Source organism: Leucopleurus acutus (assembly GCF_964270905.1).
Source record: "Leucopleurus acutus genome assembly, chromosome: 3".
Lineage (NCBI taxonomy): Eukaryota > Metazoa > Chordata > Mammalia > Artiodactyla > Delphinidae > Leucopleurus > Leucopleurus acutus.
The window spans coordinates 64,319,657-64,347,600 of NC_139145.1; the positions used below are offsets into that span (position 1 = coordinate 64,319,657).

The 27,944-nt window shown below is 39.1% G+C and overlaps 2 protein-coding genes across 4 annotated transcripts in view; one reads left to right on the top strand and one right to left on the bottom strand.

Moving 5' to 3' along the window:
• Positions 1-2,709, bottom strand: part of SEC24A (SEC24 homolog A, COPII coat complex component) — a 62,567-nt gene extending 59,858 nt beyond the window's left edge. For both annotated transcript variants that reach the window (XM_082834976.1, XM_082834977.1), the window contains exon 1: positions 2,176-2,709. In XM_082834976.1, coding sequence (XP_082691102.1) covers positions 2,176-2,272 — 97 coding nt within the window. In that variant the 5' untranslated portion in view covers positions 2,273-2,709. The remainder of the gene's footprint in view (positions 1-2,175) is intronic.
• Positions 2,710-10,035: 7,326 nt separating this feature from the next.
• SAR1B (secretion associated Ras related GTPase 1B) overlaps positions 10,036-27,944 on the top strand; it is a 30,854-nt gene continuing 12,945 nt past the window's right edge. Inside the window, exons 1-4 of one of the 2 annotated variants that reach the window (XM_082834979.1) lie at positions 10,046-10,148; positions 19,739-19,854; positions 20,435-20,510; positions 24,507-24,626. In XM_082834979.1, the coding sequence (XP_082691105.1) occupies positions 20,453-20,510; positions 24,507-24,626 (178 nt within the window). In that variant the 5' untranslated portion in view covers positions 10,046-10,148; positions 19,739-19,854; positions 20,435-20,452. Of the gene's footprint in view, positions 10,149-19,738; positions 19,855-20,434; positions 20,511-24,506; positions 24,627-27,944 lie in introns of both variants that reach the window. The other variant, XM_082834978.1, reaches the window with a different exon arrangement.

A 27,944-nucleotide genomic window follows, 5' to 3' on the forward strand; every position in this document is an offset into this window, starting at 1 on the left:
TCTAAAAAAACAAAGCAAGTGAAGAGACAAAATAAAACAAAAACTCATCAATATAGAGATCAGATTAGTGGTTACCAGAGGGGAAGGGGGTTGGGAGATGGATGAAATGGGTGAAAGGGCCAACTGTGTATGGTGATGGATGGTAACTAGACTTGTGGTGGTGATCACTTTGTAGTGTATACAGATGTCAAATTATAATGTTATACACTTGAAACTTATTTTTTAAAAAGTGGGGGCTACGGACTTCCCTCGTGGTCCAGTGATAAAGAATCCACCTTACAATTCAGGGGACTCAGATTCAATCCCTGGTCAGGGAACTAAGATCCCACATGTTGCGGGGCAACTAAGCCTGCATGCCACAATTACAGTGCTCACGCGCCTCAACTAGACCCCGTGTGCCGCAAACTAAAGAGCCCACACGCTCTGGAACCCACACGCCACAACTACAGAGCCCACACGCCGTGGAGCCTGCGTGCCGCAACTACAGAAGAGAAAATCTGCATGCCACACTAGAGAGAAGCCCGAGCACCGCAACGAAGAGCCTGCACACAGCAAAGAAAGATCCTGCGTGCCTCAACAAAGATCCAACACAGCCAAAAATAAATAAATAAATAATAAATTTTTTTTTTTAAAAAGTCGGGGTACATATTTGCAATCCTATGATTTCCTTCCCTATCTGACTCCAGAATTGGCTCTGAGCAACCTGTATACAGGGACTCTTTTCTTACTCTCTTTTACATTCCTAAGGACAGAACTTAAGTGTGCAACAAATGTCTGTTGGACTGGATCAAATCAACATAGTGACAACATCTCCAATACAGTAAATACAGTGGCTAAATTGCTTTAACATTTCAAAATTATCAAAAATATACTTACATATAAGTTTACATGCATATTTACAAGATCTGCCATTTAAAGCCCATGTAAAACTGCAATTTATAGATTATAAGAAAAAGCCACAGTCATATGACATCTTGCTTAAGAGTTTTGACCTTAAAGTGAAATGTCTTAAAATAATTTCATCCTCGGTGAAAATGTAACTAAAGAGCCTAGAATAAAATGTAGTTTACATAATGTTACTGTAAATTTGAAAAAGAACAACTGATTCAACTTAACACCATTTCAGTGCTTACCCCCACTTATTCTTGCTTCTGCCTACATACCTGCCTACTCATAGACATTTTTAAAAGTCTTTTAGAGCCTTCTTTGTAAAGAAAACAGTAGTCTCTAAAAACAATGTAAATTAGTTATTTTAGTCATTGATTATTTTCTCGAACTTCACAGCAATCTTAGATTCCAATGGACAACTTAAGCATTTTAGTATTATTCTACCAATTTTGTTTCCAAGAACCAAAGATCTATAAGTAAATTGGTAACTTGGCAAACTGTTGGCAGAAAATCTGTCTTTATTATAACGGTTATAATAAACTTAGCAAATCACAACACACGACAATTTAAAGAATCCTAGAAGGGGTATAAAATTAGAAGACACCCTCACACCAAATGACAAATTATAGTGCCACATGCACACTCTGGTCAGAGGTTCAGAGACTTGTGTCCAACCACTTTCCAAGTGATGTAAAGACCTCTGGAGATCAAACAGGAGACCCTCCCCTTCTAAAGCTGAAAAACTGAACGAGGGGGCCTAAGTACAATTCAGGGAAGGTTCAGGGAGAGATGAAGCAGGCCCTAAGGAGGTCTCGCCAAAGCACAATCATCCATTCGTCTCCGCAAATTCACACTGAGTATGACCCTCACGTCACTGCAGGCCCGACGGGACCGAAATGAATCAGACCCCAAACTCTGCTCTCTAGAAGACATGGGTGAAGGGGCGAGGAGGGGAAAGGCACATAAACAGGCACTATGAGCCTTGTATGCCAGTTCTGAGGTACGGACCGAATCTGTATTCTTCACCCATGTATGCCCAGGGCGTTACATACAGCAAGTGCTCAGTGACTGTGTGCTGAACGAAAGAATAAATAAATAAATATGGAAAACAAAGACGAGCCGCGGTGTCCGTGGCTCTGCCTCCCACCTCCAGCCGTTCCTGACACGGGCAGAAAAGTCACCCTCCCCTCAGACGGCGGCAGCAACCAAAGGTCAGCTCGAGCCGGGGCCCAAACTTTGCCGTCCCCAGCGCCCCGTCCCCACCTCCCACCCCCGGGCGGCACTTACCGTTAGTGTAGGGAGACCCCGAGGCCCGGGCGGCCCCGTTCTGGGCCTGGAGGCCGATGGGGGCGCCGCCAGAGGCCGGTATCCCGGGCTGGGACATGACGACGATGTTTATCGGGGTTGGAAGGGGCTGGTTGGCGTCTGCAGCAGCGCCAAGCCGAGAGTTGAAAGACGACTGCTGGAAGCGGAGGGAGGGGGCTAACGACTTAGAACTGAAGGCGGGATAGAGAGAGGGCGGCGCAGGAAGCCCTAGGCATGGCGCCGCATTCTCCCTAGCCCGCCGGCGGCGACTGCTTGGTCTGGGGGCTGAGGCTTGCAAGTCGGGCCGGTGGAGCCGAGAACGCCGGGCTGGTAGGCAGCAGCCAAGCGGAGAGAGACGTAGGGAGGCCCCGGCCGGAACTGCCTGTCAGCCCCCGGCCGCGCAGGCGCAATCGGGACACGTGGCACTTCCGGCTCCGGCCTTGCAGCTGCCGCCGGTATAGGTGAGCTCTTCTTTCCCCGCAGGGCTGCCCTGAAGCCACCTGACAGCTCCGGGTGTCCCGGGCCGAAGGACGGAGCTCGGCCTCTCCTGCCACGTCACTCTCACCGTCGGCCGGAAGTGGCGTGTGTCACCGATACGGAAATCCCCGCCGTGATGAACGTCATCTAGCCGGCACGGCCGGGATGTGAGGGCAGTCAGGGTTTCAGTGGAAGCTTTCGTGGGGTGGGAATGACAGTTCCTCTCCTCGAGTTTTTGTGAAGATTACCTGGGAGGACAGACGTCATCGTCCTCTGCTGAGACTGTGCCGAGTAGCTGAGCCGATTAATGTTCGTTGCAGTATTTCATTTCACATTTCATCATCATATTCCAGGTGTAAATTGCAAGGGATTTTTTAAAAAGGAGTGGTTAATTATGTACATGTGTTCAGAGTAATCAAATCGAAGAGGAGGCCTTTGCTTTTTGACCGGAGGATTCAGAAGTCATTTTAATTTTGAAACTCGCTGATTCATATAGCATAGTCACGCCAAAGTTCATTAACAGCATATTTAAATGGCAGTTTTATTTCCTCTTCTAAGAGTTTGCAGTAAGGTACAACATTCAAGCTTCCTTTCTAGTCAAGGAGACTTTTTTTTTTCTTACAAGTAGAAGATTTTTTTTTGACTTTTGAGGCCAAAGGGAGGTAGAAACTGAAGTGATTAGACAACATAATTAATGATCTCAGTAGTCATCTTAGCCACCTTCATTTTACTTAGGTTTTCCTGTTCTGAGCTGATGATCAAGCCCTTCTTTAGACTGCAGATTTGTACTGTTCATTAAAATGTCATAACAACAGTTTCAAAACCGGTGAAGGGTGAAATACATCTTACTTAATTCACTTAATATCAAATGCCTATTATGAAATGTTATATTACATGCAAAAAGAGTAAGAACTAAACTGCTGTGTGATGCCTGAAAAATGAACAGTAAGAATTCAAAACACTACATGTTAACTTTTATCCTTTTTTTATCATTTGCCTCAGATGTGTAAAAATGTGTTTGCTGTGTATGAAAAATTAAACTCCTTTGTACAGTATACAAGACTTCTTTAGGATGAAGATGATACTTTTGGTCAAACTGTTTTCAGCTTGGAGCCCCTATAACCAAATCCCAAATCACGTATCCCAAGAACACTTGAAGAGATACACAAACACAAGCCTCTTAATGGTTTAAAGAGAAACCTCAGAAACTGAACCTCCCTGAGGTCAGACAGAAAGTCAGCGTCACTCTTCAAAAGAGCAAATCCTTAGGCCTGGTCTCAAACTTGCTTCAGTTGAATTCTTTTTTTTTTTTAATTCAACTTTTAAATGATCTTGGTTTGTTGACCTTGGCACAGGAATTTGATTTGGTTAAATCAAGGTTTCTCTGGACTTTGTTCTGTTTAAGCAATATCTGTATTGAGAAAAAAATACTGATGAAGAAGAATTAGCCATTTTAAAAAGTAGATAACCTCTGGTTAAATCAGGTTAAATAAACATAAATAATTTGCTAATAAGTAAACAGTGCTTCTTCTAAAATGTGTTCCACCCCTAAGTATCCCTGTTGCTATTATCACCCCCACTCCAAAAACAAGAAACAAAATTAATGGTTAAGTCTTTCAAGTGTTTTTTACATTTTCAATGTAGTCAGCTTTAAAATATTGAGGAAAAACGCATAATTTGTCATCTGCACACCCTTAGGAATAGTTGGAAGATAAGTGTAAATAACTGAGGTGAGACAACATATTTAAACAGTTAAGTGCTTTTCCTATTAAATATTATCCACACATTACCAAATCCTTCTCTGGCTTCTTTAAGTTGGCCACATAAATTTTATGGAAAAATTAGTGCTATTACCAGTTGTTAAGGGTATCGATATTTCTTTGGTCAATTATTTATATCTACCCTACACTACCATACACTTTTCTAAGCTAATGTCAGTAATATATTCTACTTTCTTATCCTGATTTTCAGAACAACAGGACCCTTCTACTGCATATGTCCCTTCATATTTTTATCTATGTATCACATTTTCTGCACATTATTTTCAGAGCCTTCAACCCTATTTAAGAAAATTATATACAACAAAATAAGTGACACAAAAGTGTTTGAGTAAGGAGACAACACTGTACAAAGAATATTTCATTAAATTTGATTACTTATTTAGACCCAAAAGAGGGAGATGCATTCCTAATAAAATTTGCTGATTTGCAGAAGTGGACTTTGGCTCACACCAGCCTAAGTCCACTTTGCCTGCCTGCTCGCAACTATTGAACTGTCAGCTGATAAGCAGGATCAATCCTGTTTACTTTTCAGGATAAGGGAAATTATTTTAGGTCTCCTAGTTTTTTTGGGTTTTTTTCTATTTCTATTTCAAACAAACAAACTAGTTTCAATTACAAACAGCAGGTTTGTTCTGAAACTCTCTTGTGGCTCCACTTTAGGAACAGTTCCTCTGGCCTCATTTGCCTCTCACAGGACATCTGTCTGTATCTGAAGTCAGTAGCTCTGAAGGTACATTACAAGTACAGTCATCCCACACCAAGCCAGTAAATCCCATTGCTTTCTTTGAAAACTTTTCATCTTTATGTAGTTCTTACTGCCCACTCTGGTTAGTTATTATCATCTTGCACCTGAGCTATTGGGATGGTCTTACTGGTTTCAATCTCTCCCATCCATCCTTCCTGCTGAATTGAGCTCCTAAGTACTGACTCCATTTCTATTTTCCTATACCCCTAAACCTGTAATTGCTCCCTTTGCCTGCTCCATCAAGTTAAAGTTTCTCTGCATGGCTTTTCTCATCTCATTCTGAGTAAAATCCAAAGTCCTACTCATAGCCTACAAGGCCTCAGATGACTTGACATTGCTACTTCTCTCTCCTCATCATCTTCTACACTGCCTCTCACTCAGCACTTGCTATCTCTCTAGCTACCCAAGCACAAGTCTGCCTTAATACTTATGTCCATTACCCAGGATGCTCTTCTTCAAGACACCCATCTAGCTCAATCTCTCACCCCTTCTTTAGTCAAATGATACCTTATGGTGAGGCCCTTACTGAGCACCCTATACAACAACATACCCTCTGTGCTCACTTTCTATCCCTCTTACCCTGCTTTTTTTTCTTCATAGCACTTCTCATCATTGTTATATACTTGTGTTTATGTTTATCTTTCTTCAGTGGAATAAAATTCTATACATATCGTGACAATTCTAAGGTAACCTTTTTTTATATAAGTTTATTTTATTTAGTTAGTTATGTTTGGCTGCATTGGGTCTTTGTTGCTGTGCGTGGGCTTTCTCTAGTTGCGGAGAGCTGGGGCTACTCTTCATTGCAGTGCGCGGGCTTCTCATTGCGGTGGCTTCTCTTGTTGCGGAGCACGGGCTCTAGGCACGCGGGCTTTAGTAGTTGTGGCTCACGGGCTCTAGAGTGCAGGCTCAGTAGTTGTGGCGCACGGGCTTAGTTGCTCCGCAGGATGTGGGATCTTCCCGGACCAGGGCTCAAACCCGTGTCCTCTCCATTTGCAGGAGGATTCTTAACCACTGCGCCACCAAGGAAGCCCAAGGTAATCGTTTTGATTTCATGTCTGTCTCCTTATTTAGAGTGTAAGAAAGTAGAGCCCAGGGCCAGTGTCCTATTTACCTCTGTATTCTCAGCACTTGGCTTGGGGCCTTACACTTGACAGGTATTCAATAAACATTTTTGAATGGATAAATTTAAAGCGTCATCTGTTCCAATCTTCTATTCTGAATATTTTGAGCCTCACTAATTCACTACTGTAAGTTCATATTGCAACTGTAGCCCAAACCACACCACTAGCACTTGTTTCTAAACTATGTTGTTCTCTAATTCTTTTATTCTTAACTATTACGCTGCATTGTGTCCCATCTGATACTGACCTGGTAGTGTAGTTGAAATAGTGTCAGCCTCTGGTCAGACCCTATCGCCCCTGAGTAGCACTGGAGGTACAATATCAAATGCCAACTCTTTTTCCTTTTCTAACTCTAAAGATATCGCTCTGTCCCTGCCCCATCTACACACAACCTGGCACCATGGTATCAGAGATCTGAGATATAAATTCCCCTTTAAACCTATCTTTTCATCGTACTTTCTACTCATCAGCTCTTTCACTGATTTATTCATTCATTCAACAAATATTGATTAAATGCCTTCCATATGTCAGGCACCAAGCAAAAACAGAACAGGATAGATAGGATCTCTTCCTTATGTGGAGTTTACAGTGGAGGAAATGCAATAAAAATGTAAATAAATATATCTTTATAAATTTCTAATTTGATAAGTGCTGTTGAGATATTGGTAGTGAGATAGAGAATAGGAAGCAAGGATCTGATTTGGATAGGAGGGTTAGGACATGAGGTAACATTTAAGCTGTGATCTAAAGGACGAGGAAGCTACCCATACAAAGGAAGAAGGTGGGGAGAAGAAGGACACTGGGCAAAGGGAACAGCACCTACAAAAGCCCAGAGGGAGGAATGAGCTTGCTGTGGTGAACAAGGTAGAATGGCACAAGGTGAAATTCGAGAAATACAGGAGGCAGAGCAGCAAGAGCCTTATAAGGCATTGTAAAGAGTTTACAGACTTTGGGAAGCAATTGAAGAATTGTAAACAGCGGAGTAATTTGATCTAATTCATGCTTTAAGATGAATCCATTAAAAAAAATCAGTGCAACAGCTGTGAGGGTAATTGACTGGTGGGGAAAGAAGAGTTGTTGCAGTAACCCAGGCCACAGATGATGGTGGCCTGCAGTAAGCTGGTTGTAGTGGAGAGAGAAGTAGACTCACTAATCCAAGTTAAAACTTTGGTATTTCCTTTACTTTTGCTACCAACATGTAATCAAGCATGTCTGACTCCCTATTTCTTTGCTCCCACTGACCCAGCACCGCCCCATGTTACCTCTCACCTCTGTGATTGCAGCTGTCTTATTACTGATCTCAGCTTTCAGTCCTGACCTGTTCCAATACAACCCACGCACTGCTGCCAGAGCAAACTTTCAAAAATATGACTGACCATGTTCCTGTTCTGCTCAGAACCTCTGAAAGGCTCTACAGTTTGGGAGTCAAGGTCCCTGGTAGTCCAGTTGAAAGCTATTTAGTCAAACCATAATACTTGCCTGATGTTTTTCCCATCTCTATTCCTTTCAGAATGTTATTCTCTCATTATGATATATTATCCCTGCTGGATATTAATCCCCATTTTACATATACAGGAACTGAAACTTCAAATGGCTAATAATGTTAGAACCATAGTCTACAGCTAAGGGTTGTACTCTTAACTATTATACTCTATTAAAAATGCAGCCATTGGGCTTTCCTGGTGGCACAGTGGTTAAGAATCTGCCTGCCGGTGCAGGGGACGTGGGTTTGAGCCCTGGTCCGGGAAGATCCCACAAGCTGCGGAGCAACTGGGCCCGTAGCAACTGGGCCCATGTGCCACAACTACTGAGCCTGCATTCTGGAGCCTGCGAGCCACAACTACTGAAGCCCGGACGCCTAGAGCCCATGCTCCGCAACAAAAGAAGCCACTGCAATGAGAAGCCCGTGCACCACAATGAAGAGTAGCCCCCGCTCGCCTCAACTAAAGAAAGCCCATGTGCAGCAATGAAGACCCAACGCAGCCAAAAATAAATAAATAAAAATGCAGTCATTAAAATTCATGATTTAGAAGAATACTTAATTACATGGGAATGTTTTTAATTTTAAATGTTTTACAAAACTGTTCATAGTATGATTATAATCTTATAAAACTGGTTATATCTGTGAGGTGTGACAGAGGGCGATTTTTGTTTCCATTATGTTTTTCTGGATTTTCCAAACTTTTTAACCATGACTAAGTATTATTTTTATAACAATAACAATCTTCAAAAAGTTGGGGGTAAATATCTTATGTATCCTTTAGACTCTCCTCAAACATTGATATCTCCTGCCTCTCCACTTCCTCACCCCTACCATAAGTTTGTACTTTGCTATCCTTTCTCTCCTCCTACCTTCTTTTATAGTTAGTTGTGAACAAACACATCTCCCCACCAAACCGAAAGGCCCTGGAGGAAAGAGACTGTCTTGCTTATTGTCATTCCCCCATTCCTAGTCAATTTACAATCTGTTGCTGAAGTCAGCAGGAACCATAATTTAGATTTCTATCTAAAGGGTCACTAAAATGCCAGGGATATCAGGAAAGAAAGGCAATCCAGGAAAAGAGCTGTGGAGTAATCTTGAGGAGCCTGGTGAAGGGCCTCAAGCTACTTAAAAGTATTTATTAAACCAAACTGAATTTAAGACTAGGTGAGTGGAAAGGAGAATAGAGGTGAACCCAGACTGGAACAGCAGGCTCCTCCACCTAGACCAATGGACTCCAGGGAAATTCTTTAACCCCTTGAGGACAAAAATGTACCTAGGAGTCCTTCATATTATGAATGAATCACTAGCTCATATGTATTAAGCACCTATTGTATGCCAAGCACTGAAAACAGGTTCAAGAGAGGAAAGGCAGATATGGTTCTTGACCTAAGGAAGTTTCTAGAATGCCTGTTGGGGGAGGCTATAGATAAATAATCATACATATTTAATTGTAAAATTATAAGCAAGATAACTTCAATGATAAGGTAAATTGTACAGTTGCTGGGGAAACCTGAAATAGAGGGCTTAACCAAGTCTGAGAGGGAGGCTTTGATGAGAGAGCTATCTGTGCTGAGACTTGAAGAGTGTGTAGGAGTTAGCAGGGTGGAGAGGAGAGATCTGGGGAAGCAGTTCTGGCAGAAAGAATGACAAGTGCAAAGGGAGGACCAATGGAGTAAGGCATTTCCTGAGGCTGGAACGAAAGAGGGGGAGATCCAGCTGAGCCAGTTACAGGCTTTGTTGGGAATCTATCAAATAACTCTGCTTCAGCCCGCAAACACCTCCTTGTTCTGTCTGCATCACCTAGAATCCTAGGCTTAAGAGCAATCTTGGAAGTGCTATAATCACACTTTCATTCAAGGCACTCAAGTATTCCCATTTGAATACATTTAAGAAAAGTAACATTCATGAGCAAAGAACGGCCGGGGTCAAGGCAGTCTTGTTTAAAGCTCATAGTTACATTTTGTAAATTACTTGTTGAACTCAAGAAACAGGTGCACTTTGAAAATGTATTTTTTCAGAAAAGCATGTCACGTATAATCTCCCCAAGCTAGGAACCGGTGTTACCTTCTCTGCCTAGGCCTGCAGCCCGTGCAGCCCCTTCAGGCGTGTATGGGGAGCAGGCCCCAGTTCTGGGAGCATTCAGCAGTGGGACTGGCCGCGGAACCGCCAGGAGGCGGAACTAGAGGCGCACGGCGCTGCTGTCCTGCGAACCTTCGCGAGAGAAGCACCCACCGGCCCGGAAGGAGCTAGCGCAGACTAGGGCCGCGGCAGCCATCGCGCTTTGCAGTTCGGTGTCGGAGTGAGTAGGGTCGACGCCAAGCAAGGAATTGTGTTCTCTCCAATCGCAGGTAAGTGGCGGCCTCTCCTCCCCGGAGAACCGGCGGGCGGCAGCTGTGGACCCCGGGGAAGGAGCGCCTTTCGCGCCTGGGCCCACCCAATGCCCCTGCCTGTAGCCGGGCGAGGAAGGGGCTCCTGTTTTCTGCCCTGGAATCTGGCGGCGGGAAAGAGGACGGGCTCCTTTCGTGCTTCGCGGGGCCTCTCTGACGGTCATCCGGATAGGACACCGCTGCTGTCAAACGGTGTGTTATTTCAGGAATGAACGAGATGACTCTGAACTGCAGGCAAGCCCTTCCTTCCCCTCGGCCTCAGTTTCCTCACCGAGTAAGGTGAAGGCGGCGGGATCATTGACAACTCAAGAGGCTGTGACGCGGCGTGTTGTTCTCAGCTCTCCCACTTAGTGCGGGAACAAATCGAACTTCCTTTCCCACTAGTGGGTAACGTCTTCCCATAGCCCAAGTCCCAGCTGACTGGGAAAAAGATAAACTGTTGGGGGAAAACTGCAATGATTTAGGGATTATTTCACGAGTTTCTAACAAGATAGAAATTGATTTTGACAACAGCGAAAACTCTAACATTGATGACCAAAAAAACCAAACGCGTCAGGAATTTAAGGTGTTAGGTACATGGGGCAAAATGAGGTGAAGAAATCCTTTTAATTTGAAAAACGAAACCTAATATTAGTTGCACGTTTTTCTTGATATATCAAGATCTATACTACCACTGTGTCTCACGCTGAAGAATGTCCTGTGTTCAGTGTTAGAATACGAATTAGAGTAATTTTAAAGAAGCAAATGAAAGAAGGAAAAGAACATTTGTTTTCTACTATGTGTAAGGCGCTAGCTATGCACACAGCAATCCAATGAGGAAGTAATAGTATCATCTCTATTTTACACATGAGGAATACAGGAAGGTTTACATTTTATCAATAATTAGTGGTGCTGATATTTCAAAGCAATGTGTATATCAAACGTTGTTTTAGTGGGCTTGCGTTCGTCACCAAAATATTTTGAACTTTAAAAACTTTAGGATAGTTCATTGGTGTTTTCTGAGTTTGCAGAAGAGGAAGGTGTTGCCTTCATTTTAGAAATATTAAAGAAGCATTGTCATTAATTATGCAGATTAGCAGTTTTAATAGGGTACATTTTAACCTTCCTTTGCCTTGCACTTCAAGCAAGAATTGAGACCGAAGAGTAGGCTATCAGAAATGAAAATCACTGCCACGTCATTTGAAGCTTATAAATCAGAATTCTGTAGTAATGATTCATTATTTCTCCACCCTCTTCTTTAAGTACACTTGGCTGAAACTCATTTAAATTATTTTTCTGCAAAACATTACTAAGCAAATAATTTTCAAATCATGGTATTGAAAAGTTTCTCTTCCTTGTATATAGCTTTTAGAACAATTTGAGTCAAAAGTATTTTAATGATTAAATTTGTCATTGCTTATGTCAGTTTTCTTTTTTCTTAATTCATTATAGCCAAGTTCAGTACTTAGGTGCGCAACTTTTTTAATACAGAGGTTTTTTTCCTTTCCTCTTAAAAAATCCTATTTATATTTGTCATAGATTTAACCTTATTTCAATCGAGCATCACTTTCCCTTAAAGGAAAATTGATTATGTACTTTTTGTTCATTACACGAACTAAAAGGTTTAGTTTTTAGTTCCATTATTATAATTGCTATACATTCAATCCTAAAATGTTTTCTAGAGTTTTTTTATTTGCATCACCGTTTCCATAAAGTTTGTAAAAAGAAAATTTAACAATTTTAGGGGTGAGTATTTATAAAGTAACATTGTCTTAAAACATTCAACATTGTCACTGTCCATACTTTTAGCAGAGTTGGCCCTCCATATCCACGGGTTCCACTCTAAGGATTCAACCATGGGTGGAAAATATTTGGGGGAAAAAATTCCAGAAAGTTTGAGAAAGCAAAACTTGAATTGGCCAAGTGCTGGCGACTATTTACATGGCATTTACATTGTATTTACAACTATTTGCTTATTATTTACATTGTATTAGATATTATAAGTAATTGAGAGATCATTTAAAGTATACTAGAGGATGTACGTGGATTATATGTAAATACTATGACATTTTATATAAGGGACTTGAGGATGGGGTGTAGGGGCTTGGAACCAATCCTCTAGGACACCAAGGGACGACTGAAAGGCATAGGGCCTTGCTGAAATTCTACAAAACATGGTCAAGCAGAGTTTGGCCTTTGTATTTCTAGTACTGTTTGAATCTGAGAGAGAGGTATGTATAGTTCCTAAATTAGTTTACAGATAGTATACTAATCTTACGGAATTTGTACATATTTTAATCATAAGCCTGACAAAATTGTGTAGAAAATTGTGATTAATCTCTCCTAGTGAAATTTCCTTACCTGGATTTGAAGGAAACTCTTCTAATGCCTTTTCTGGTGACAGTGATGGTGCTATTAATATTTAAAGTAAAATCAGAACATTATGAAAAAAACTTTTTCATATTAATAGTTGTTAATATTGAAGTTAACTTGAAAATTGGCATTTAAAGTTTTGTGATTTGAATTTTAATCAACTTAGTTTGAAAGAATTAATACCACTTATATGGGGTAGTATTCAAAGTGTTTTCATGTACATTATCATAGTTAATCATTCTTAACATTCTGTGAGGCAGGTGGTATTTCCCTTATATGGAGAAGCAAACTGGCACTCAGAAAGATTGGGTTTCCCAGAATGAAATTATGGTATTTCGAAAGATGCACATTCAGGACTTACCTGGTGGTCCAGGGATTAAGACTCCCGAGCTTCCACTGCAGGGGTCACAGGTTCCATCCCTGGTCGGGGAAGTTCCCCTTGCTGCATGGTGTGGCCAAAAAAAAAAAAAAAAGATGCACATTCAGTTTAGATTTTTTAAATTCTAGGACAGGCACTCCATCCATTTTATCACAGCTCTACCATGCTTTGCTTCCCAAAGTTATTAATGTATTGATTCTAGAATTCTATTCTGAATAGGATTTACCTCCTTAGAATATTTTTTATTTTCTACCAGCACTACTTTTTGGAGTATTTATATCTTGTCATCTTATGTGTGTTTTTTTCCCTTATGTATATTTTTAAAAAGTTCATAACTAGGGCTTCCCTGGTGGTGCAGTGGTTGAGAGTCTGCCTGCCGATGCAGGAGAGATGGGTTCGTGCCCCGGTCCAGGGGGATCCCACATGCTGCTGAGCGGCTGGGCCTGTGAGCCATGGCTGCTGAGCCTGTGCGTCCGGAGCCTGTGCTCCGCAACGGGAGAGGCCACAGCAGTGACAGGCCCGTGTACCGCAAAAAAAAAAAAAAAAAGTTCATACCTAAATGATTTTGCTAAATAACTTATATTAGTTATAAATATTAAAAGCCCATGTAAATTTTCAACATATAATTTTCTTTATTTTTTAATAATAACTTTATTGAGAGAGAATGCATACCATAAAGGGTACTTGTACATACACTTCTTACCTTTATAAGTGTACAATTCAGTGTTTTTTTAGTTCATCATGTTGTGCAACCATAACCAGTAACTCCAGAACATTTTCATTACCCCCAAAAGAAACCCAGTACTTATTAGCAGCCACTCCCCATTTCACCTTCCCCCCAATCTGACAACCACTAATCTATTTACTCTAAAGACTTGCCTATTCTGGACATTTCATAAAAATGGAGTTGTCCTTATGAGTTTAATGGGGCAAGGCTTTCAGAAGTTATTTGTAATCTGAGAATTTCTGTTCCATTACACACTTTGCACTGATTTTCATGTTACTTGAGTAGATCACTTTTCTAATCTGCTTAGCAACTTTTCCTTTTTGGTGTTCATGCAATAAATAAATCTGCTGACGTGTATATGTTTCCTTGTTCTTGACCTTTGCTTTTCACATGTCTTAATAGTGTGTTCATGGTGTTGTGTAACCTGTTCTCAGGGCTCAGGTATCTGTTTGTGGCTAAGTAACTTTTATTCTTAGTTGGCATTTTTACCTCTACTTTATTGTTTTTAACATCTTTATTGGAGTATAATTGCTTTGCAATGGTGTGTTAGTCTCTGCTGTATAACAAAGTGAATCAGCTATACATATACATATATCCCCATATCTCCTCCCTCTTGCATCTCCCTCCCACCCTCCCTATCCCACCCCTCTAGGTGGACACAAAGCACCAAGGTGATCTCCCTGTGCTATGCAGCTGCTTCCCACTAGCTATGGGTTTTACATTTGGTAGTATATCTATGTCCATACCACTCTCTCACTTTGTCCCAGCTTACCCTGCCCCCCGCACCGTCCTCAAGTCCATTCTCTATGTTGGCCTCTTTATCCCTGTCCTGCCCCTAGGTTCATCAGAACTTTTTTAAAAAAATTTTTTAGATTCCATGTATATGTGTTAGCGTATAGTATTTGTTTTTCTCTTTCTGACTTACTTTACTCCCTCTACTTTAAAATGACTAATGACTCCTAGCTTAAGGAGTTTCTGTTTAAGGATCTCAGAAACCGTGACTTTATAGATATGTAAATATCTCATTAATTTCTAAAGAGTTTCCCCATATATGTTATTAAATTTGTTATCTTGGGACAAATTATACAAAAGCAAATTGGTACCATCCTTATGCAAAAAAATCCATTTACCTGCATGGCTTACCCACTCTACCCTCCCTGAGTCCTCGTGGCTCTCACCTACCAACAGTCATCTTCAGTAAGGATTTTGCCACTTGATTCACAGTCTTGCTTTCTAAAACGCTACCCTCCAATCTTCTAGATGATTCCACTGCCTGTCAGTGTGGAATAGCCCAGCTTCCTGAATCCTTCACCCCTAATTCTCTTCAGCTGCCTATGCCAGACCAGGCCTTGGAGCTGGCCACCACCCAGACCCAATCCTTTCTTGAATTCTGAACCCCACATTTTCCTCCACTGTGCAGGCACAATTCTGACCCACCTTTCACTTCTCGCACCCTTTTACTACATCTACACCTGCTATTTAGCTAGACTCTTCCCCTATTCTTCCATTTCTATTCTGTGAGGAGCCTGCCTTTGATCCCCACCCCATTCCATGCTCTATTTGTGTTTATACCTTATCCACTCAGACTGAACTTCTGATCAGATTACTTCAGTCTCTGTTGCTAGTACTGTCAAATTCCTGCTCCCCTATCTTTTTTTCATTTGCTGTTCTGTAAGTCCCTAAACCCCATTTGCTCCTTGTTCTCTAAGGCTGAGCATTGCTTGGGGTGGGGGGGGTGAGGGATAGAAATCAGTACAGATTGGTACTGCTGTGAATGTTTTTCAACCCTAGCAACTGGCTCTTTTTATTTTTTTAATTAATTTTTTATTTATTTATTTTTGGCTGCGTTGGGTCTTTGTTGCTGCGTGCGTGAGGGCTTTCTCTAGTTGTGGTGAGCGGGGGCTATTCTTCGTTGTGGTGCGCAGGCTTCTCATTGCGGTGCCTTCTCTTGTTGCGGAACACGGGTTCTAGGCACGCGGGCTTCAGTAGTTGTGGCATGTGGGCTCAGTAGTTGTGGCTCATGGGCTCTAGAGCGCAGGCTCAGTAGCTGTGGCGCACGGGCTTAGTTGCTCCGCGGCATGTGGGATCTTCCCAGACCAGGGCTCGAACCCGCGTCTCCTGCATTGGCAGGCGGATTCTTAACCACTGCGCCACCAGGGAAGTCCCTGGCTCTTTTTAGCAATCTTTTAATTCGATCTTTTCCCCACAGTAGCTATTCTTTTTTTTTTTAAATTTAATTTAATTTTGGCTGTGTTGGGTCTTCGTTGCAGTGCAGGCTTTCTCTAGTTGCGGCGAGCGGGGGCTACTCTGTTGCGGTGTGCAGGCTTCTCATTGCGGTGGCTTCTCTTGTTGCGGAGCACGGGATCCAGGCGCGCGGGCTCAGTAGCACCCCTTCTTCATCTTTCCTGGCCTTCCTTCCTTCTCATCTTAGAGAAAGTGTGCTCTCTGCCCAGGCTCCTCTTGAGACTTTGACCCTTTTGGTTAATTCCTTCTCTTTCTCATCTTTAACCTCTTCCTTGCCACTAGCTCCTTCCTTTCAATTTATCAACATTCTCAAGCCTCACCCTTCCTTAAGAAGAAAACCTCATTTCCCTCATCCCATTTCAAACTTTTTGAAAGAAAAATTTCCTAGGACTTCCCTGGTGGCACAGTGGTTGAGAGTCCGCCTGCCGATGCAGGGGACACGGGTTCGTGCCCCGGTCCGGGAAGATCCCACATGCCGCAGAGCAGCTGGGCCCGTGAGCCATGGCCGCTGAGCCTGCGCGTCCGGAGCGTGTGCTCCGCAACGGGAGAGGCCACAACAGTGAGAGGCCCGCGTACCGCAAAAAAAAAAAAAAAAAAGAAAAGAAAAAGAATGAAAGAAGAATTTTCTCACTGCCTCCACCTGTTAACCTCCTGTCCCAATCTCTTCTCAATAATGACAGAAGCCAGGTTTTAAATATTGATACTTACTTTGTACATTGTATCTCATTTGCTCTTAAAACACCCTGAGAGATTTTAACTTGTTCAAGGTCACACAGCTCTGCTGTGCTTTAAGTACCGGCCAAAGGCTCTCCTGTACTACCTACTGCTCCACTGCAGGCTACTCATGCTGTCAACTGTTGTCTCCTTGTCACCAAAGCTAGCTGTGACATCTCTGCATTTAATGTGTTTAAATGCATTTAATTAATTTAATTTAATGTGTTTAAATGCATTTAATTAATTTAACTTCTTTCCTTGCCTTTCTCTTCTAGTTCTTTTACCCTTCCTGGGTTCTTTTGGTTCTTCCATCTATATCTGTCCCTCAAGTGAGAATTAATTTCTTTCATAGCATTTGGCTGGTGCTGGAAGCAAGGAGACTTTAGCAGAGATAGTGGGAGAACATTCTGATGCTGGGAAGGATAATGAGAAGAGGTTTTAAGGTAGTAAAGTCCAGGTCGCCAGTGGTGAATGGCAAGCAGTTTACTTTGGTCTGGGGAAAGCTACAAGTAGGGAAGTAATATGTATTAAACTTGGAAAGGTAGCTAAGAGTGGAATGTGGAATACTGGCCTAGGAGTTTGAATGTATCATTTCTCAGCTCACAAACCTCCAGTGACTCTCCATCCACAAGCATAGAGTGGCCATATAATTTAACCTAAATCAGGACCCTTTTGAGAGTGAGAGGAAGCACTGTTAATAATTACACTGAAATAACTTTGCTGAGACTATCCCCAGCAAACTGGGAGTTATAGTCACCCTGACTATGCAACAAGTCCAAGATGACATTTTGGGGAAGCTACTCTGGACGGCATGTACAGATGGGTAGAAACACATTTTGATGTTAAGATGGTAGTTTTGGAAAGTGACAATAAGGCTTTTGACTAGGTGGCTCCTGTGAGCATCAAAGAAAGCTTGAGACTTCAGTGCAGAAATTGATAGAACTAAGGAATGACTGGGTGTTGGATGTGAGGGAGAGGAAGGAATTACATGTCAGAGTCATGAGCTGGAGTTATTAAAAAATGGTATGTAATGACTTAAATAAATTTAAACCTTTAAAACTATTATTATAAAGCTTTAGAGAGCCAATGCAATGTAAAGGAAAGGGGATGGACGTGGAAGTTCAACTCATGTTTGAAACTTAGTTGTGCCTATCATTAATAGTTGAGTTTTATTTACTGTAACTTCAGCTTCTTCTGTAAAATGCGAACAATAATATATGTAATCTGAAAGGTTGTTGGGGTGGGCCATGTAGTATAAGAAATAATAATAACAGCAGCTAAAATTAAATGCTTCCTCCATGCGAAATACTAAATGCTTTGCGTGTAGTAATTAATCTTCACAATAACCATCTCAGGTAATATTGTTATCCCCATTTTACAGATGAGGAACGTGAAGTAACTTACCTAAAGTAGATATTAAAGTCCTAGCACCAGAGCTCCTGCTCTTAACCTCTAGACCATAATGCTCGTAGGGGTTCAATAAATGGTAGCTGATATTTTTTGTTTGTTTGTTTTGCTTTGTTTTATTAAGTTGAAAGGCGGATTCAGCATCGTTTCTTATGTTCATATATTAAAAGTAGCAGGCATGAAGACCTAATGTCTAAATTTAGTCTCAGATTTGTTTATCAATCTGGCTTCTGCATCACTAATTAGCACCAGTTGATTTTTTACTCTCAGTTTGCGGTCCCCTAACCCCAGTCATATTATCTAACAATTCCCGACTTTTTGCTGTACCCATTCAGGCTAAACACCATCTAAGAAACCTTTCCTTAGCTGTACCCTGGTGTCACCATAGAACTATGGAAATAGGACTTCGGATGTAGAGACAAGCAGGACTGGTTTTCTCTTTTTTCATACAAAATATAAAGTGCATTTGTGAGCATACCATACGTCTTTCTGTTGGTATGCACATAAATACCTCATATCTCTGTTATTTATTTTTATTATTTTGTTTTTATGCTCTTATGATCATTACTCCCCTAGTAGCTTAGGACTTAGAGAATAGGCATTTTTTTCCCCTTGTATTTGAATGAGTCTTGAAACTCTATAGGGTGAGTTGTTACCATTTTAGATAATATCCTATTCAGTTTTAACATTTTTCAGTTTAATTGCATTTGTGTAGCTAATTTATCACTGTATAATCTTTTTGAGAGAAAGAGCCATGTTTGTCATCAATATTTGTATTCCCCATGATGTCTAGCTCCAGACTTTGGATGTAATATGAACTAGGTAAATATATATTAAATTAAATTAAATATCTCAACACACCACTGCTTTATTTGATTCTCTACAGTGAAAATTATTATGATTCCCTTTGAAAAGCATATACCTCAGAATCTTCAGAAAAGACAAGCCACCTGTATATATTTTCTCTGACTTTAAGTTTCAATTTCTATATGACCTAAAATGATAATAGTAGGAGGTGTAATTTTCAACTTGAGTAAAATGAGAACTTCTAAGATAATAGATTCTTATATATTTATGTTGCTGTTGTAGTTCTCATTCTTGTGACACTGACAAATGAAACTATTCATAGTTTGCCAGTCACTCTGTCTTAATCAGGAATCAACTGATTGCAAGAACAAAATTCTGCTTACGCTAATTCAAGTAAGAAGTTAATAGAAGAGGGGAGAATCTATTGCCAGGATCCAGGGGATTTCCTAGTAAACACTGCTAGGCCTTGTACAGACTGGAGGTAGGCTGTCTCTTTTCTCTGTTTCTGACTCTTAAGGTGATGTGCTCTCAACATCTTACCCTCAAGGAATATTGAGTTTGGTGGGCCCATCTGTGTCCAGTTTGGCAGCCCACTGGAGGGAGAGGCAGTTATAGAAAGCAGTGTTGTGTGTCATACTTAGTCTGAAGAATATCAAAGATAGCACAGCCCTTCAAACTTTTTGGACTTGGCCCAAGTTTGGGGCCTGGGTTTTTTTGTTCAGCTCTAGAAAATGAACTTTGTTGATCTGAAAGCATATTTTTGTATAAGTGATTTTTTTTTTCTAAAGAGGCTTTTTTTCTCTTATTTTCCATATTAGCTATATTAGTTTATCAAGTACATGTCAAGTAAATGCTGAATTGAACTATGCTCTGTATTTTCTACTGTGATTTAATCTTTTTTTTTTTTTTTTTTACATTTAGTAACATGATTAAAATTTGAAAAATGCAGAAAGATAACAAACCCAGAAATTTACTGTCTGGTACCAACTGCTACAAAAGAACAAAAGAAAAAGAAAAAGGGTTTTTACTCCACATAGGTAAAATCAGACTCGGAAACTTATTTCATGATCAATTTCCTTTCTTCTCCTCTTTTCTCCCTTCTCTCCCATCCCCCACTCCAAGGTTTTGGTAAATATTTCATATGCCATAGATACTATATTTAATTTACTATTGAACATAGATTATTTCTAAAAATTTTCTTATGGAACACTTTGATGAACATCTTTATACATAAGCTTTTCCATATTTAGGACAATTTCTAAAAGTAGAATTCTTGGGTCAAATGGTATCAACAGATACATTATTGTCAAATTGGTTTTGAAAAAGATTTGTACCAATTTATACTGCCACTAATAATGCTTCTTTTACCACATTTTTTCTAGTCTTGACTGTTATAATTTTTTCATGTTTGCTACTTTGAGGGGCAAAGAATAGTCTCTACTTGGTATTTTAATGACACTTTGTTTTTTATTCATCAGTATAGATCAGGTTAGACTGGCATGGAGAAGAGTGTTTAATTCTTTGTAGTAAGGTTGTAGGATTATTTACTCACAGTTGATGTTTAATGTTGTTGGTGTTTAATGTTGACTACTAAATTCAAAACACTTTTTTTTCCAGACCCTATAAGATTTGGCTATGTCCTTCATATTTGACTGGATTTACAGTGGTTTCAGCAGTGTGCTACAGTTTTTAGGTAATGTTGGCCCTTTGTTCTCTTTTGTTATCCCATTTAATCCTACTTATATAAAAGTGTCTTTTATTTGTACAGAGCCTCTTTGTATGTAACCCAGTAATTACAAATATGGGCTCTGGAATCATACAAACATGTTCAATTACTCATTATACCTGTTGCAAAGTAATCTTAGACAAACTCTTTTCTCCACTTTAGCCTTAATTTCCTTATCTGTAAAATAATAATAATTCCTATCTTTTAAGGTTGTTGATAAGCATATTATTAACAGGAATAGCTACCATTTATTAGCCAGTTTGCACAAGAGCTTTACATGCTTTACCTCACGTAATCCTCACCGGAATCCAATGCATTGTTTCTTTTTTTATTATTATTATAAAAATGCATGTTCCATAAAGTACCTCATATATTATAAATGGCATTTTATAACCTACTAAATGAGTCTTGTTTACCCAGCAATTCTGACTAGTGATTTTCCTCTCTTTATAGATTTTAAAGATAGGAAAAATCTTTGCTTCCCATTCTTTTATTGACACCCTTGACTTGTCACATTTTTCGGTGAAACAGGCTTTTTTTTTCCCCCTGAACCAGGCTTTTGATTAACTTTTATGTTGGGATATACACAATTTTATTATTGTAATAATTAATGAAAATATTTCTAGTCTCCTATTTTCAAATTTTGTCCTAAGTTTAGTCTCCTTATAACCATCATCTTGTAAACTGGCAGAAAGAGAAGCATTTCATGTAATTACAGAGTGGTCAACATAGTTCTAAACTGGCCACAACCATACTTATGGAATGATATCTCCTATATAAATATTTCTTTCTCCACAAACATAATCTTGACTGAGGAAATAAATTTTGATTGGGAAATATAAATTTTGTTTGACTACTATATATTGAAAGGATAAAAATGTAAGATCAAATTTTGTCACTGTATTTTTATTTCTTAGTTGAACCTTAGTTGTAAATTTTTAAAAACCCAGAGTGGTTCTTTTTCTTTTTAAAAATATAATTCCTCACATTATTTTATACTGTTGCTCTACTACAGGTCAAATGTCAGATCTCTCTATACTACCTCCAAGAGAATTCTTAAATCTTTTTATCAGACTGAAATATTTTGTCCCATATTTGCAAGAACTGGGTCAGAAATAGAGGCTTTTAAACTTTATTTTGCTGGGGCTTTGGGTTATAACATGTTGGAATCTATATCTCAGTTTATAGAACAATGAATCTATGCTGAATTATGTTGAAAAGGCAAAATAGATTGCATCACAATCAGGAACAAGAAGGTTAATAGTGCTAACTTTAGGAAGCAGTATAGAGAAATGAAAATGAACCAAAGCTTTGGGATCAAACATAGGTTCAAATCTCAGATCTGACTTCGGCATTTGAGCAAGTTAACTCTGAGTCTTCATTTCCCCTCTGTAAAAAAGAGGATAATAATGCTACTTCACAGAGTTGAGCATTAAGTGAAATGTTTGCAGGTGCTTAACAGTGCCTACCACAAAATAAGAATTTAGTCCAACTCAGTTTAAAGATTAAATGCAGTTGTTCCCTTTTAGTATATTATCTTGTACACTTTTACTATTTAAAAGTTAGGGTGGTAGGGACTTCCCTGGTGGCACAGTGGATAGGAATCTTCCTGCCAATACAGGGTACACGGGTTTGATCCCTGGTCTGGGAGGATCTCACATGCCGTGGAGCAACTAAACCTGTGCGCCACAACTACTGAGCCCACATGCCACAACTACTGAGCCTGTGCTCTAGAGCCCATGCTCCACAACATGAGAAGCCACCGCAATGAGAAGCCCGCGCACCACAACAAAGAGTAGCTCCCGCTTGCCACAACTAGAGAAAGCCCGTACACAGCAACAAAGACCCAACGCAGCCAAAAATAAATAAAATTAAATATTTTTTTTAAAAGGGTGGTAAGATTGAGTGCATTGGTTAGAAACAGTCTATATAGAAATCTTTTAAGAAATAGACATGTTTAAGGAGATTATTAGTCAGATTTATAATAAAGGAGAGATGTAGTATCCCAGCTCAAGTAAATATGGAAAACAATCTTCGTAGAAACCTTTTAAGAAATAGAAATGTTTAAGGACATTATTAGTCAGATTTATAATTAGAGAGATGTAGTATCCCAGCTCAAGTAAATATGGAAAACAATCTTCTCTTTAGGATTGGAATTGTTGGTCAATATGTGATCAAAAGATTAGGACTTAAATAATTTACTTCTTAAACTTAAATGTGGGTAAAGAACTAGATGTTATTTTGGCACGAACTTATTAGAAAATGGATGGCCTGAATCTGTAATTGCCTAATGTCTTAAAAATTTCATTTATTGATTAAGTATTTTTTGAGCTGCTGCTGCATTCCCTGTCCTCATGGAATTCCATGGGTATTAGACAATTAAAGACATGAAAAATAAATTTCAATACCACTACACACCTATTAGAATGCCCCAAATCCAGATCCTGACACCACCAAATACTGGTGAGGATGTGAAACAACAGAAACTCTCATTCATTGCTGGTGGGAATGAAAAATGGTACAGCCACTTCGGAAGACAGTTTGTTGGTTTCTTATAAAACTAAACATACTCTTACCATTCAATCCAGCAATTGTGGTCCTTGGTATTTACCCAAAGGAGTTGAAAACTTACATCCACCTGAAAACCTACACCCACCCGAAAACCTGTACACAGGTGTTTGAGGCAGCTTTAGTCATAACTGCCAAAACTTGGAAGCAACCAAGATGTCCTCTAGTGGGTGAATGGATAAACTATGGTATAGCCAGACAATGGAATATTATTCAGCACTAAAAAGAAACGGACTATCAAGCCATGAAAATACATGGAAGAAACTAAAATGCATATTACTGAGTGAAAGAAGCCAATCTGAAAAGGCTACATACTGAGTGATTCCAACTACATGACATTCTATGACATTCTAGAAGAGGCAAAAATATGGAGACAATAAAAAGATCAGTGGTTGCTGGGCCTTGGGTGGGATGGGATGTATAGGCAGAGCACAGAGGACTTTTTAGGGTGGTGAAAATACTCTGTATACTGTTGAATATGCGTCATTAAACTTTTATCCTCTTGGGGGAGGATACGTATGTGTGGGGACAGAGGTATATGGGAAATCTCTGTACGTTCCTTTCAGTTTTGTTGTAAACCTAAAAGTGCTCTAAGAAAAGTCTTTAAAATACACACACACACACACATATATATATAGCTCAATATGGAACTTTGCAGTAAATGCCAGTCTACTGTAAATTGGTCAATGCTGTCTTTATCTGTTTATCCCTTTATCTATCAATGCTTGACTGATATATTTAAAATTATGTGCTTGGATATTTTTGTTGTTGCTTAGTGTTATGCAATCATGTGAATAGTTTAACCTTATTCTCAGGGAAATTTGACAGTGAACTAAACTTTTTTACTGAAAAAAAACTCACTGTAATTTTTATTGTCAAAAATAGTTAATCTATTTTTATCTGTGGAAAAATACTCTTTAATTTTTCTTTTGGTCTAGCTTCATAAATACATGATGTCAAGTATTTTATGAGTGTTTCTCTAGTAGAGGACACAGATATTTATCAAGGGATAAACTAAAATAAAATAAAAGAGGATTTAAGATAAATTGTCAAGGGAATTGGCATTTTGGCATTGCAAGATAAGTTTAGGTCACACACACATTTATTGATTGGGGCAAAGTTTAGTTTTATAATGATTTGACTTCCCAAATCATAATAAATTTAAAATAGCTCTTCAAAACTAAAAATAGGTTAGATATCCAAGCTTTTTCAGGCCAATTTATAAAATGTTAAAAGTTCAAAAGGTTAATGTTTCTTTATCAAAAATCTGGGGTAATTAGGAAAAGTATCTAAATAACTAAATTGTGACTATTATATTATACTTCTTTTTAAAGTCATTTTATTTGTGTAGTCTGTCAGATATCACTTTGACTAATCATAGCTCTTATTCTGCAGGATTATATAAGAAAACTGGTAAATTGGTATTTCTTGGATTGGATAATGCGGGAAAAACAACATTGCTACACATGCTAAAAGATGATAGACTTGGACAACATGTCCCAACGTTACATCCCAGTAAGTATATTCTCCCATACAATATATTACTTGATCAAGTGATACCAATTCATAGGCCCTAACCAAAAGGTTTTGTTTGTTTTTTTGGTGGATAAATTATGATCAGGTCATTTCACCTGTTCTTAAAATAGTATAGTAAATAATAAGTGACCCAACTCTAGGGAGTATATTTAGATCTTGAAATAATACTCATATCTTCGTATCAGTTAGTATACCATTGTCCAGCTAGAGGAATTAAAAAGTTATTGCCTCAGGGATTATGATATGATATTCAACAACATATTGCTTAGGTTATAAATAGTCACCATTAGCTTGTTACATAACCTAAATTTCTTTCAAATTTTAGAACTGTACTATTTTAATCATTATTCAATGGACAGATTATAGTCTTATACTTTGCTGGTAGCTCTCAACTTGTTAACCAGTTATTTTTCCAGTCCTAACAACCTGAACTATTTCTAATATAAAGACCACAGAATTATTCCAAAAAACAGGGCATGTATTGATACACTTATAGAAAGGTTTTTGGTTTTTGGTGTTCTTTTTGGCCACACCCCACGGCTTGCAGGGTCTTAGTTCCCCAACCAGGGACTGAACCTGGGCCCACGGCAGTGAAAGCACCGAGTTGTAACCACTGGACGGCCAGGGAATTCCCTAGAAAGTTTTAAAATAATTAAAAAATAATTTACTGTGCTTCCTTTTAGAAAGACTACCTGAAAGACATTAATAATGATTCTATAAATCACTTAATACGTATCATCCTGTATATAAGATTATGTAATAGGTACTGTTTGAGAAAGTAAAGTTAATGTTAAAGTGATAAAATTATTAGAAACAGAAATCTAATCTTAAAATACCTGTGAACTTACTTTTACTGTTGAAAAGACGATGAATCAAGTACACAGAGAGTTTAAAGATAAGTTAATCCATAAATTAATTATGAAATAATGAGTGTTGGCCTTAATAATGAGTATAAAATTGAGAACTGGACTAAAAAGTAGATAATATGATAGTTAATTTAGTTCAGTAAATATACAAAGAACAAAGAAGGAAAATAGAGCAAAACAAATTACCATTTTATCTCTAAAGCTGTTAGTGAGTGAAGTTGGAAAAGGAAGATTTTTGTAAAATTGATACTTTTTTTTTTATATTAGGAGAGGAAAGTGGGGCTTGACAAATAAGATTCTGATACAAGAACAATACTGTTAAAGAAAAATGATCATGGTGAAATTGAGTATACAAAATTATCTGCAAAAGCAATAGAAATGGAAGAGATTACACAGTGGTCTTATATTAGGTGTAAGTCATTTTAAAAATTTTATGATGTTGCCCTTTTTAATTTATTTAACAAATATTTTTTGAGCACCTGCTCTATGGCAGACATTGTTCTAAGTACTAGGAGTAAAAGCAGTGGCACAAAACAGATGCTATCTCAACCTTCCTGTGGCTCACATTCATTTCAACTAATATTTTTCAATTAATCAAAAAACATGTGTGTACTCACTTCGACAGCACATATACTAAAATTGGAATGATACAGAGAAGATTAGCATGGCCCCTGCACAAGAATGACACACAAATTCGTGAAGCATTCCATATTTTTTTTTTTGCATTGCATATTTTTAAGAATGAAACTAAAAATACTCTCTAACATTATATACAAAAATAAACTCAAAATGGGTTAAAGACCTAAATGTAAGGCTGGATACTATAAAACTCTTAGAGGAAAACATAGGCAGAACACTCTCTGACATAAATCTCAGCAATATCTTTTTTTTAATTAATTAATTTATTTATTTTTGGCTGTGTTGGGTCTTTGTTGCTACGCGCAGGCTATCTCTAGTTGTGGCGAGTGGGGGCTACTCTTTATTTGCAGTGCATGGGCTTCTCATTGCAGTGGCTTCTCTTGTTACAGAGCACAGGCTCTAGGGTGTGCAGGCTTCAGTAGTTGTGGCTCGCGGGCTCAGTATCTGTGGCTTGCGGGCTCTAGAGCTCAGGCTCAGTAGTTGTGGCTCACGGGCTTAGTTGCTCCGCAGCATGTGGGATCTTCCTGGACCAGGGCTCAAATCCATGTCCCCTGCATTGGCAGGCAGATTCTTAACCACTGCACCACGAGGGAAGTCCCACAATATCTTTTTTGATTCACCTCCTAGAGTAATGAAAATAAAAACAAAAATAAACAAATGGGACCTAATTAAGTGTAAAAGCTTTTGCACAGCAAAGGAAACCATAAACAAGATGAAAAGACCACCCTCAGAATGGGAGAAAGTATTTGCAAATGAAGCGACCAACAAGGGATTAATCTCCAGAATATATAAACAGCTCGTGCCACTCAATATCATAAAAACAAACAACCCAATCAAAAAATTGGCAGAAGATCTAAATAGACATTTCTCCAAAGAAGACAGACAGATGGTCAAAAAGCCCAAGAAAAGATGTTCAACCTTACTAATTATTAGAGAAATGCAAGTCAAAACTACAATGACGTATCACCTCACACTGGTCAAAATAGCCATCATCAAATATCTACAAACAATAAGAGCTGCAGAGGGTCTGGAGAAAAGGGAACCCTCTTGCACTGTTGGTGGGAATGTAAATTGGTACAGCCACTATGGAGGACAGTATGGAGGTTTCTTAAAAAACTAAATATAGAACTACTGTATGATCCAGCAATCCCACTCCTGGGCATATATCCAGAGAAAACCATAATCCAAAAAGATACATGAACCTGAATGTTCATTGCAGCACTATTTACAATAGCCAAGACATGGAAGCAATTTAAATGTCCATCGATAGAGGAATGGATAAAGAAGATGTGGTACATATATACAGTGGAATATTACTTAGCCATAAAAAAGAACAAAATAATGCCATTTGCAGCAGCATGGATGGACCTAGAGATTATCCTACTAAGTGAAGTAAAGTCAGACAAAGACAAATATCATATGATATCACTTATATGTGGAATCTATCTAATTTAAAAATGATACAAATGAACTTATTTACAAACCAGAAACAGACTCACAGATCTTGCAATCAAACTTATGGTTACCAAAGGGGAAACGTGGGGGGGAAGTGATAAATTAGGAGATTGAGATTAACATATACACACTACTATATATAAAATAGATAACTATGGACTTCCCTGGTGGCGCAGTGGTTAAGAATCCCCCTGCCAGCTCAATATTAAAAAAACAAGCAACCCAATCAAAAAATGGGAAGAAGACCTACATAGACATTTCTCCAAAGAAGACATACAGATGGCCAAGAAGCACATGAAAAGCTGCTCAACATCACTAATTATTAGAGAAATGCAAA